Raw genomic sequence first — 13,587 nt, forward strand, 5'->3', positions numbered from 1 at the left:
AGCGCTACGCGCCTCTGGCGCGCCACAAAAAGAAAGAAAAAAAAAAAAACACACACAATGCCGTCCTTTCCCTCCTGGCCTTTCCGGTATCCCCAGCGGTCGTCACGAGGTACGTTCGATTCGCCTGCACCGCCTGAACCAGTTCACGAGGTGCTGCACCCTGCCATTCGGTGCAGCAATGGCGCCCGCTGAACCACGCCGTGTTCGTTTCAAGAGGTGCAGATAAGGTGCAGGGCTGGTTCATGATTTTGCTGCACCCACTCCACTGTCGGTGCCGCCTTGGTGCATACGGACAGGTGCGAAGCAGCAGCGCAGCAGATGACGCAGCACACGGGCGCGAGCGCCGTTAAAACCCCGCTTATGCACGTCGGATGTATCTACGCAAGTGTGGCGTTTATTTACGGCCCAAAAGGCGATCATACCTGCAGTTCAGGACCTCTTAAACTTACGCACTCCGTGAACATTAGTCGGACATAATGCAACGCCTGTACCGCGTTTGCACCTTGGCATTCGTTTCCAGCGTCGCGCTGTGCCTGCACTGCAGAAATCGAGCTGCACAATTTCTGAACTTCTCGTGAACCGCCGTGAACTGGTTCACAGTGGTGCAGGCGAATCGAACGGACCTACGACGTCAGCAGGGTGAATCTGGTGATGTCAACCGGGTCGACGATGTCGATTGGTCTAGCAAGAATCGACGACTTCCGTTTAGTCTGCTAGCAAGTACGCGCGCTCCCTGCACTTCCTTGCCGTTTTGCTCGCTTGTGCGCGCTTACGCAAGTACCAAATTGCTCGCGTTCCAACGTGCTTATCGGTATGATTAGCTGAGCCAACAGAGTGCGACAGTGTTGGCCTTTCTAGACGTGTGCGCAACACAGGGTCCGTAGCGGCACGCTTCGCATGAACACTGGCCGGCACGGAAGCAACAGTGGGTAGCCGAGAAGCGCTGAGTCGTGGCTAAGGCCCGTGCACGTTACCGGCACGGTAACTCTCCGCACGCCGTTTGCCATTCGCGGGCCGACGTTCGACAGCGGTATTGCTCGCGAACGACGAGATTTCCTTGCCGTACTTAGAGAGGATGAGACCGGGATAGGGTCCTACCGGGACTCATTTGTGCGGCAGCCTCACCGCCGCTGATCGCTCGACGGCGCCGATATCGTCGCTAGGCCTTTTCCGGTTCCCTTCAAAGCTAAAGCGGACGGCGCTTCGAAATGAATTACCGACGCTCACGAGCTGCAATATTTTCTTATCGTTCTTGTCGCTCTTCGCAATAATTGTAGACAAAAGAAAAATACGCCGTCCGCGGCGATGCGAGCACAGCGGAGCCGGTCGTCTCCCGTCGGTAGCCGTGCGCTGCAGCTGAGCTCGACAAGTATCGGAGCTCTCGTTCACGTTAAACGTTTGACAGCGGATATTGTTTTTCTTAAATTGTCAATTTACGCAACGCTTTATCTAGCGGACATAATTTTGCTTGGAACAGAAGCTGCAGCCAATCTTTTTGTCGCCGGCGGCGGAGGCGCGCAGCTTCGCGCGTCGTTTATTGGCCCGTCGATTGTGCAGCGCGTGGTGCGCCGTATAATTTGGACACCTGTCGCGCGGCAGACGTTCTAAGGCACTAGAGGTCAGTTCGCCGTCGGTATATTTGCGCTAGCGCGGACGTGCCTTAACCGGAAGTGGGAGAAGCGCGTTGGCGAGAAGGAATGTCTCGCGACATTTGGAGGAGCATTCGGTGAGGAGGAGAGACCAGCCGAAGAGGAGAGTAGCGAAGGAAAGAGCGAAAGGAGCGAGGGCCGTGTTTCGATCATCTAACGCGTGTAACTCCGCTATTACGGCACCATTTCGAAAAATTCTCGCGGCTACGGGTTCGTTGTAGACTCGTGCGCAACTGCAACACCACAACTAAATTTCGGCCTCTGGGTGGTTTAGGGGCCCTTTAAGTCAATTTGCTTTTCGTTTTCATTTGCAGCCCCTTGTGGCAGCCTCACGTGCATGCTCGCGCGAGCAAACGCCGCTGGCGCGCAGCGCGCGCGCGGAGTGATAAATTTTGGTGACCTACTTGTTGCGTAGCTTCCACAGCGTTGCACCTTATGTATGAAATGAAGTATAGTGTACTAACTCTATGGTTTTCACAACTCGCCCGTCTAGGGCGGGGCTTCTGCGCCGCCACCTCCAGTGAAGTCACACGTCACGTGCGTGACAGTTTTCTATATAAATTTTTTTTTTTTGTGGTTGTGTAAATTCTCCTAGGTGGCGTTGTTCGTGTCGGAGGCCTAACGGCGGCCCCCTTGCGATCGGATGAGAGTTTGCTGTTGGGCTAGTTTTTTTATATATGATGCTAAGAATTGTCGCGAGAAATGGGACAAGGAATGAATGAATGTAACTTTATTTGAAACGGCTCTTCGTCCCTACGTCAGATGCTTCGGGAAGAGAATGTCCTTTTTTTTATACTTAGCATCAAATTAGGCGAAGTGCCAACTTTTGATTGCCGCGCCGCAATACACGAAACAGGCGCACATTCCTAGAAGGCACTTGCATCAAGTCATTTGGAGTACAACGATCATGTTGCTTTTTAGAGCGCAGCTCTCGGCGTAACCGAGCGAACGAGCACAATGAGAATGAATGAGCGAACGCGGAGCGCAGCGGGGGAGGAAATACGCTAGGAGGGTATTGCGAAAGCGTGAGAAAAAAAGCGTAGTGCGGCGTCCATGGCTACGAGATGGCGCCAGAGTAGCGTGCGTCGTCTGGTAGGTCTGTAGGCGGCGGCTGATATGAATTGCGCCCACGCGTCACCCGCATGCTGCCTCTCGCGATCTCCAAATTAGCGAGGCAGTCGCGCCACACTTCGCTCCGTTTACAACGTGCCGCACGATACAGATTGTCCGTGCCAGCCGAGTGCTCAAATTTCGCATTGGGGAGTATCGTGATCGCTGGTGAATATTTTTTTTTTCTTTTTGTGTGCGGCCGCTCAGCAGATAGGGCCTGTATTCATATTGTTGTGGCGTGGTTAAGTGCATCCTCTGTAGTGCTTACATTTAATTATTCTGTGCTTTGTAATGCATACTCAATGTTTCATGCAACGACTGGTTGCAGACGAGAACCGCTCGATTGAAATCATTACATTTTTTTATAGTGCCAGCACGGCGGAAAATTGATTGCAGACTTTTGCTGAGGGTTGTGGTCTATTAAAATAAAGTTTACTAGAAATTTCACGATGGCCGAGGCCACAAGTGTGTTTCCCGTTCACGCATTGCGTAGGGCGATGTGCGTCGTGGGTTGTCGAGAAGTGCACATGCTGCGCACGCGGCCTTGACTCCATGTCACTAGGGGCTCTACTTTCACCCCCTGTTCATTTACTATTTCTTTTTTTTCCGCAGGTGTGTATGCCCGCCTTCATATCGTGGAAACCGCTGCGAGGAATTAAAGCCATGTGTTCTTAACCACTGTCCTGAAAAAAGCACTTGCCAAGACCTGGAGCAGGGATTCGAGTGTGAGTGTGCTTTGACTTTCTGATTGTATTGCACTGATTGCTGTAAGCTTATTTACTTGGCTGCTTCCTGTAACTGCAGGAACTGCCACTACATATGAGCTTCCCAGTAGCATATAAAGCAGGCTGTGCACCGCGATCAGTAGTTAAGGCTCGGATACAGTCCGGCGTTTCCAGCGTGCCAGGGAGCGCCCGACGAAATCGGCTATGTTACGTCAGCGACGCGAGGATTGCCAAGAATTTGCACCCTGTATAGTTCTGTGCATTGAACGTGTCCCACAGCAGCGCGGTGATCAGCTGTTGCTGCAATTTTTCTGCTGTTGCTGCACTTTTTGCAGCTGTTGCAGCACTTTTTCGTTTGGCAAAGCTATACAGTTAAACCAGCTTATAACGAACCTCCATATAAGAATTCCTGGATATAACGAAGTTTTTCTATTCCCCGCCGTTACTCCATAGAAGCACATGTATTTGAGACCTCTACATAACGAATTGGCAGCGGGAGCCCCCTCTCGAAATAACGAATTTTCCCTGCCGACAACCTAGAGATTTTGCCCCCAATTTTGTCATTTTTGCGCGAGCAGCAACCGGAAGCACCTTCTCCGCCGCGACGGAATGTGAAGTGGCGGCATCGCGCTTGGTGCGCTTGAATTCACGGCGACTGCGAGGCGACAGCGAGCGCACGTGTGCGTGCGTGTGAGCGCGAAATGGGCCTGCATTTCTCAACCCGGCGATCTTGCCGCCGCGGGTGTGACCTTTCCCCCTCCCTTCATTCAAACCTGATCCCGCTGCTTGCTGCAGCTGGCCTAGCCCGCCAAGCCGGCACACTCTCCTTTTCTAGTTGATGTTGCCGAACGAAAAAAAAAAAAACATTTTGTTTTCAACGCGCTGGCAGCGCCACTCTTATGGTTACTGCACAAGTCTCTGCGCTTCAATTCACTAACCTGACACTAGGTGACACTATACGACGCTACGACGCCATCGTGTCGCTCGCTCTTCGTTTCCGACGCCTCGCGCTTGTGCGAAACACACGCGTCCACAGATCCAGTACCTGGTGTGACATTCCAAGGATGAGTGCTTTGACGAAAATGGAAAACGGGTGTGCGTTACAATCGAGGGCGTGTTAGGATTGAGTAAGTACGGTAAGCGTTTCTTTTTTTAATTTTCATGCCGAACCTGCATATAATGAAATCCTCTTTACAACGAATTTTTTCGGGAATTTGTCAATTTTGTTATAATCTAGGTTTAACTGTAGTTACTGTATAGGCTCTCTTTAGAGAGCTCCCTATACAGTAATTCTAGGTAAAGCGCAAGCTCAGCGCAATCTCTTCATTGCACCCGATCTGTAGACCGGCTAGCCAAGCCAGCGCGCAATGCACTTTGGTCTAGCAGCTCTGCGCGAGATAGGACAGGTTCTATTCCTGCACTGGCTATGCCAAAGCGTGCCGAATTCTGCCGGTCATGCTGGCTGCGCAGTGATGCTAGAGCGTAGAGCGTCTGCTTTGTGCCGGCATAGCACATCGCGTGTGGTGTGCTCCAGCGTTACGCCGGACTAGCGCCTTAACTGTCATGGCGCCGGCGCAAGTAAAAAAAAAAAGGCGTGGCCGGCAGCGCGCGGACGTTCGCGCGCATATTTCTGCGGAAACGGCGCGAGCAGAACCACGCGGCTCCGCTCCACTAACAGGGAGACGCGGATAAGTCCCAGACCCCCTCACCTGCCTTCCCACACAGGCTTGGGCAGCAAGGTAAAAGAATGTACATAGCTACATGCCTAGTTTTATTCAGGGGGCTTATTCGCGCCTAGTGAGTGACCGACCCTCTCTATCGGTGCACCCTTTTCCTCTACGTTGCATCCGCGCAGAAGCGCCTCCATGGCGCCGTGGCGCTGTGGAAGTAGTGCTCGACGGTAGTAGTGCACCCAGGATTTCTGCCAGGGAGTTCAATTTTTGTGTGTGTGTGTGGGGGGGGGGGGAGCAAGCACTTTGCATATTATGCAATTTCGTTGCTTTAGCCAGAGAAATCCAACAGCAAATAAAATGCCTAATGATTATGATAATGACACCAAGGATGTTGACGATGGTTATTTCTTCAGCGTTTTTAAGAGTGAATGAATAAATACAAGATAGTGTTTTTGTTAATCAGGAAAATTCGACGTCAAGCCACCTCCTGAATTGTAATGACAATGTGAACAGAGCACTGAAAGTACACCTTGAACTGGTGGGGCTGGATGCGTGGGGTGGGGTGGGAGAGGAGGGGTTGACTCATCCCACACACCTAGTGTTGGAGTTTGCGTAATCTCAAGTGTCGACACATGTTGAAGCCAGAGGCAGCCTGAAGGCGTTGGCTCCCTGAGGCTGCTGCTCTTCATCAAGCTAGTGTTGTGACAGTGCGTGCTTCTTATACCGTGCTTGTTAATTTGATTAGTAAGCTAATTTATGCTGCAATTTATCCATCCGATAAAACTATGAGCCTTACTTTGTGTAGTTGTCTGATACTTTGCTGTTGCTATGAATGCTTTGCCTTTCGGTTGAAAGTACAGGTTTTATTTCTTTACTGCTCATTTTTCAAGTGTCCAAAGCCTGTCTCTTCCTAGTTCCTGTTTTCTGGCAAAACGAAGCCCCTTTGATCCACAGTGCGTGCTTACACATGAAAATTCTTGTTTTTGTTTGTTTTTGTCAGCCCTACTTGAAAAACTGACAGCAAATCCCCTACCTCAAAACCCTACACCCTCTCCGCTATCAGCGCTAAACACTTTTTTTTGCCCACTCATTCGTTCGTTCATTTAGGCCATTCATTTATATTTACAGTCATCGCCGATGGTTTCTGCATAAATTTCTTTTACAACAGCTTTAACGGACAGTGTCCCCAAGAATGAATGGCATCTGGAAATAAAGTTACCTTCTGTTCAATTGTTACTTTTAGTATTAGTTCAAAAATGAACATTAGAAAAATTTTGAATAGCCTATGCTCAAATAGCAAAAACTATGCGTTTTTTATTCGAAATCCGAAGAGTCACACAGCCATGATTTTTTTATTTTTGAGCTAGCGCATAATAAGATTATTGTTATTTTGTTGATGCTGTAGGTTTAGTGTTCGCAAGCAATTTGAAATAGAAGAAAAAGTAAAAAGCTCGTGGGTAGTACCAGCTGTATTTCTGTTACCGCTTCTTGATGGCCAGTAGCACAGGTTCAGATAGGGATGCTCTAGGTCATCTACTAGTCATCCAACCATCAAGTGCTTGATCAAAAGTAGGCAAAAGAGGGGAGTCTCAGCCAAGAGTCAGTGTTTCGACCACCCACCTTTGTCAGGACAGCAGCTGCTTTCTTTAGCAGGTTTTACAGGGGCAAGGAGACAAGATTAGGAAACAGTAAGGTGAGGGCTGGGTGAGGCAGGTGGAAGTGCTGGGAATGGAGAAGGAGTTGTTATTGTGAAAGAGGGAGGGTTGCACTGCAGGTGCTTCTTTAGTGGTGGTGGCAACCAACGCTTGATCTTCGACTTATCTAAAAGCAGGAACAGGGAGATACGAGAGAGATAAAAAAAGAATATTACCCCGTATATGCAGGGGCTATTCTCCGGGTAGGGTTCGATTTGCTAGAAAACAATATGTTTTGGGCAGTTTAAAAATGGAAACTGGGGGGAAAAATTAATAATAATAATAAGAAAACCTTAAGCTAAGATTCGAGAGGTGTCAAGGGATCTTGAGTAAAGAGCGAATGTGCACAAGTGCACTATTGCTGCTGCTGACAGCCTTGTTTCAGCACCCTTGTAACTAACTTACTTGTAACTAACTGTAGCAGCATATGCAGGCTGTTGAGGCGTCACAAGTTTTCTCTTTGATGTGTCTGCAGGCGTGTCTTCAGCCACATTCGACGCCAACCGCAGAGTGTCCTTTCGCTATCGGGCATTGCTGCCAAGTGATCACAGGGTGGACAGTGTGTCCATGCGGTTCCGAACGCGCTCGCCGACTGGGAACCTGTTATGGCTTGCCTCGGGTCCAGGCAGTGGTCACTTCTTCTCACTGTCGCTAGTCGACAGTAAGGTGGAGGCTCGCTGGCAGTTGAACAGCGGGGAACAAAGGCTGCGCTTCGGGATTAATACCACGCAGGGAGAGTGGCAGGTGAGTTGTGTGGATGTGTAGTGAAACTTCACTGAGAGTAAACTCGCGGCACCTCAAGCAAGGGCTGACACAGGTGGAAGATTGCTCTGGTGAAGCCTATGCACAGGAACTTGATGCAATCAAAAGTATAACAGCATTGTGCAGCATGTAAAGCACACTTTATAAAGTACTAAAATAAAATGACTTTTATAGCCCTTGGAACATTCTTAGCGGCACATCAATTCTCTTCACGTAAAGTGATTTACTTGTTCTTATAGTCAACTAAACAGCCCCTTAGCCTTTCACCAAAAATATCTTCGGTTACATTCATGCATTGCGCATCTGTAGCCACAATATTTTCAAAACTACACCCTCCAATTATTGTTTGAAAAACTTGGCAAGACATTGTAGCACATTCGAAATTTTCGTTGCCTCTAAACATTGTTTTTACTGGGCATACAGCGGTGTCAAGCCTAGACAATCAATCATGTTTGAGAAATTCGCAATTGACTGTATTTTTGAGACTGCGCTGTTCATTTGTGCGTGTCCTTACAGCTAAGTGGAACCATATTAATATGTGCCTGGCGCAAACATGGCATGACTATGCACTGAGCGTTAGTACAAACTAACCACTATGTACAAATTTGGGCCTCCTTAGAAGCACCACCACCTGCGAAGAAATAAACATGATGTTATGTAAATGTTGCCTGAAATACACATTGAAAAAAAAAAAAAACCTTTACAAAGTGGCGAAAAACAGTACTGGATCTTTCGCACTATAGTGTAATAGAGGGCAGGCAATACTAAGCATTTCAAAACCTCGATAGATAGCACAGCAGCGAAGCGGATGATGTATCGACTCATTCAGTTTTCGTCGATGCAGGTTGGCGCATGTTGGTATGACAATCTACTGAGTGAGAAATGGTGCCACTTCATTGAAACATGCTGCCCACGGCTGTGTGGTGCCAATCATCTCATGCAATTTGCATGCAGCATGTTGCCTGCTAAGCGCATGCCGTGCTTCTGCTGAGACTTGCTGTGTACACATGTCCTTGCCGGGAGACAGTCCCCATGTTTCGTACGAGTGCCTGTGCAGTGAACTGTCATCATATCCACACCACTCCTAGCTATGCACGCATTGCATGAGTGCTGTGCATAGCTTGCTAAGCCAATGCAGCAACTCCATGTCAGAAACGACAGCAGGCTGTTTTTGTTTCTGCAAACGATACACACGTCGGACTGCCCCCACTCATAGGTGTAGCAGAGATGATGGCACATTTGGTTTATCGCCAATTAAAAGCATGTAATAGGCTGCCAAGGCCACTGTACACTATGCCAGGTACACTGCTGAGCAGATAAATAAAGATGCTTACCATGACATAAGGTTGGCAGCAATAGGCCATAGAGGTGCACTCATCAGTGGCCATGCTCTTTGCTGGGGCGGCCACCACACCTCTGTGCATTTACCTGGCTTATTTGTAGAAGCATCACCACATCTGCATGGAAGCCAGAATCATTGCTAGACCAGTCTCTGGACTTTCTAGATAATTTGTAGCACAGCACAGTGTCAGCCATATTGCAAGTCGAGGCAGTGCAGGTAACCTATGTGGCAGAAATTGATACAGTATAGTAAAACCTCGTTAATTCGACCCTCTTTAATTCTGAAAATCGGTTAATTCGGACTCGTTTTCTGGTCCCGCCCGGCGTATGCATTATTCAATGCAGTCAAACTCTCGTTAATTCGGACTTATTTGGCTGCACATCGGTTGATTCGGACAAATTTCAGAGCTCGGTGAACGAGAAGCGCCGCAAATGTGCAACACAAAAGAGCAAGAACGGCGCTAGCGTCCAACCGAAATGAAGCGGCGGAGTCCGCATCGCCATAGTCATCAGCTGAAATCGTACGCGAATGACAGCAACGCCGGAACACTTCGTGCCTATTTGTGTCTTTAAAGCCTGTATTCTTGCGTTTACCGCCGCGCAAAACACCGCGTTGGCCGCGGGCTTTCTTAATTGCGTAGTCGTCATCCACGATGGCGTCGATAGCGGCCGCGGTTTTCTCTACAGCGGTTGCGGCGAACAGTAGTTACGTTTTTACTCGGTACGCGCTCGGCCGCGTGCCTAAGTAACTGCATAGTCGCCATCGATGATAGCATAGATAGTGCCCACGATTTCGTCCGCAGTTGTTGCAGTGAATGGTAGTTTCGTTCAGACTCGGTGAGTGCGTCGCGCGCGTTCCTTCATCACCTCAAAGTCGCGTTCATAATCCCGTCGATAGCGGCCACGGTTTTCTCCACAGCGGTTACGGCAAACAGTTGTTTCGTTTTGACTCAGTGCAAAGCTGTCGAGGTTGAAGAGCACCGGGTACAAGGCCTAGATCGCTGCTGCGAGAGCCAGTGAGTCACGAGATGACGAGAATTTAAGCTTCCGCTCTGCTTTTGTGCAAACTAGCAACAGGAGTTGCTCACTCATTCACTAAATAAAAGCGCATTGACATAGTAAGCATTTGCGTATTGTTTTCTGGATACCCTCGATAATTCGACATTCGTTTAATTCCGACGTTTTTCTGAAATCCGAATTAACGAGGTTTTACTTAATGGTACGCACTTACTGTAGACATGCAACTAGACACTGTGACTTAAGCAGTCTGCCAATAGATTATGTTCTATGGAGACTGGGCCAAGATTTGTTGCAGCTACATCTTAAAGGGCCCCTACACCAAGTCTGACATTTTTAACACATTTAAAATAAGCAAACACATTGTGTACAAAATACTGCAATGATTGTCCATCAAACGTGGCAGCACTACACACTGCGGGGAAGCCACAAATTCAAAAAAATGTTGCAGTTTCGCCCGAAACACCAAGCATTGGTTGCGATAGAAAGTTAGTGGACAACTATACGCCGTAAGGTTAGTAGTTTTATTGGCCGTATAAACTTGCATACATAGGCATACGAGCTAAATTAACAAACACAGTGTCACGAGCACACAGGTAAACATGAACATATCTCACACGATGACCGCAAAAACTCGCTGTCAAAATGCTGGAGTGAATAAGCGCAGCAGCAGCAGCAGCGAGCAAATTGACCTTCGGCTGCCGCTCGCATCAAGGCGAACTAAGCCGCAAAAACAGTGCAGGGAGGGAGGACTCTGCCCCCGCCACATTTGGCTTTCAATATACAGCCGATACAGCCGTCTGGGTGGGAGCGCGTGGCGTAGTACGAGGCCTCCCCCCTCCCTACGCTCCCCCCGGGCCCTTGTGACTCCTTGCTTCCAGGCGGGCGCACGTGGTCGCTTGGGGCGCCCGGAATAAAATGCCCCCCCCCCTCTCACTACTCTCCCTTCCCTCCCTCCACAGTGTTGCGTGCGACTGGAAGGCTCACCGGCCGCCCGGTGGTGTCCAGCCCTTTCAGGACGATGCAGTGGACAAAAATCCATAGTGGATTCTTGGCCACGAAAGATACACCGCAGACATAGGCGAGCGTTTCGTCGAACACTGATGGCATTGACGCCAACACACTAAGGAGAGCACTATATACAGCGGTTCAGAAGAAAGGAAGTAGGCTATTTTCTGCTACCCCTATGGGAACACCGCTTAAGAGCGATGAGTGGACACGTTTGCTCTTCATGGCTGTCATGAAGGAACTCCGGAATTGCGCTGAGGGAAAGGAGCGTGCTCTCACGCAATCGAGTTGTGGGGATGCGTGGCAAGGAGGCAGGGGGGACCGTCGCTTGTTCGTTCGTTCGCTTGTCCATTTGTTCAGGCTATTTGCTTACATTTTCATCATCGATGGTTTCTGCATAATTTTTAGATGTGTAAGCATTTCTATGCCTACCCAACGAGAAAACCCGTCTGTCCATCCGTCCATCTGTCATGTAAGACGAATCGCTATAAAGAAATTAACACAGAATAGATTTTAAAGGAAAAACATTGGCAGGGCTCAATGAGCAGTCAATGAGTCCATAAAGATGATAAGGAGTGATAAGGGTTTAGATGGGCCTTATCACAATTGATAATGGTTCAACACTAAAGGTGCTAAAGAATGATAAGGTATTACAATGGTCAGAGCAATTCTGATAAGGTTAATAAGCACCGATAAGGGTTAATAAGGGTTCTATCAAGTATGATAAGGTTGATAACGACTGATAAGGGTTGATAAGGGTTTATACTGGCTGGATCAAGTTTCATAACATTGATAATGACACCGAGCTGCGTGGAGAAGAGCGAGTTGCACAATGCTTACGCATACTTTGACAACTGCCAAAAGAGTTTCTGCATGAATTTTTTTTTTAGAGCTCACCTATTGCCTAATTACATGTTGCCATATAAGCAACTTGTTGCCATACCTGTATTGGAAGGTTACTGAAGTTTGTCTCTGTTGCAGGAATTGCAGGTGAACATCAGCAACACCGCCGTAAATGCCACTCTCGTTCCGGGTGACCTACAGACACTCCTCAGAACAGATAATGGGGTGCTAGGGCTCTCAAACCTTTTGACGGATGTTGTTCTTGCCGGCGACACGGCTGAAGTCTCCTCTGGAGGTCATGGCATTGTCCCATTTGAAGGCTGCCTTGAGGAGGTGCGCCTTGGTGGTATCCTCTTGCCATTTTTCACTCCTGACCATCTTGTGAGCAGCAACACCACTGCCACGTGGGACCGATTTGAGCTTGTCGGCTTGGACGAGCCGTCGACAGGCTGCATTCTTTGTCGAAATGATCAGTGCGCTCACGGTGGCTATTGCCAGGACCCACTGGAGTCATACGTCTGTGTCTGCCCGCAAGCCTACGAGGGTGAACGGTGCGAGCTTGATGTGGATGAGTGTGCAACAAACCCCTGTCAACAAGGAGCACCGTGCATTAACCTGGACGGAGGGTTCCGGTGCAACTGCTCTAATGGCTACACAGGAAAGCTGTGAGTTTTAGCCGTTCATTGTTATTTGGAAAAGAACAAAGGAGCTGGTGATGTTTTTCTGTTAGCACTAACTTACAGGACAACACAGAGCAGCGCATGTCTTGTTGTCCTCTCTTCGCTTGTCTGTGTCTGATACCACTAGCTCAGGGGTTCTCAAGCATGTTGGTCCCAGGGAACCCTGTCTAGCTCCATGAAGTGCCAAGGAACCCCCCCTCCCCCCTTCTAATAGTGACTATGAGGCTAGGCTTAGCGCGCAACATGTTTGGGGTCAACGGTGGTGTTCGGCAGGCTACTTTAACGACGACATGCAACACATGTGGTCTAAACTGGGTGCAATAGTTATGAGACAAGACAGCATCGCAACCAAAAAGATATACAGTCGAGACCGACTATATTGAACCCGTTTATATCAAATTATCCCGTATATCGAACAATTTCTAAACACGGTAAATTTACATTGAGAATATATAGCAAAAGTTACTGTTACATCGAACGAAAATAGCAACGACAACCGATATATCAAACTCCATGTGCCTCAAAAGTGCCCCAGCAAGTTGGCTTTCCCTCGCGGTGGCGGGGAAAACTGCCGGCGCCACCCTAGAAAAAGTGGTTTAGACCCGGCTGTGCACGGGCGAACACCCCCCTGCAAAAAATTATCCTGGCCTGCTCGCAGCGCTTACAGCCAATCAGAGGCCGTCGTGCTTTCTCCGAGGCGCAGAGGCGGTACAAGTGAGCGCCATTTTTTCTTTCTTTATGCTTGTGTGCCTGCTGCTGCCTCTTTTCCTCGAGTCCTCATTCAGCGTGGTCCGTGCTGGTGGTGTTGCCTGTTGGTGCTCTGTGAACTTTCTTGGCACGCTGTTGTCATGGCTTGTGCAAAGAGGCAGAATTTGCCGTTCGCCGCGAAACTCGAAATCATAAATCGAGTCGAGCGCGGTGAGAAGAAGTCCGACGTCGCCGTGGAGGCGTGCGTGGAGGCGTGCGTGCTGTCGCAGGCAGCGAAGTCGTTGAAACAGAAGAAAATCCAGGACTATTTTGTTCCAAAGTAGGGCACGCAAGTAAGCCACCATATTAATAAAGTACTTTTCTTATTGGTATGTGCC

General features: G+C 48.9%; 1 protein-coding gene across 2 annotated transcripts in view; it reads left to right on the forward strand.

The window, feature by feature from the left end:
- The window catches only part of LOC119437422 (protein crumbs), a 216,164-nt gene that overhangs the window by 175,844 nt on the left and 26,733 nt on the right, over positions 1-13,587 (forward strand). For both annotated transcript variants that reach the window (XM_049660519.1, XM_037704451.2), the window contains exons 20-22: positions 3,372-3,484; positions 7,327-7,595; positions 11,961-12,487. In XM_049660519.1, the coding sequence (XP_049516476.1) occupies positions 3,372-3,484; positions 7,327-7,595; positions 11,961-12,487 (909 nt within the window). The remainder of the gene's footprint in view (positions 1-3,371; positions 3,485-7,326; positions 7,596-11,960; positions 12,488-13,587) is intronic.

The sequence above is a fragment of the Dermacentor silvarum genome, chromosome 1 (assembly GCF_013339745.2).
Source record: "Dermacentor silvarum isolate Dsil-2018 chromosome 1, BIME_Dsil_1.4, whole genome shotgun sequence".
NCBI lineage: Eukaryota > Metazoa > Arthropoda > Arachnida > Ixodida > Ixodidae > Dermacentor > Dermacentor silvarum.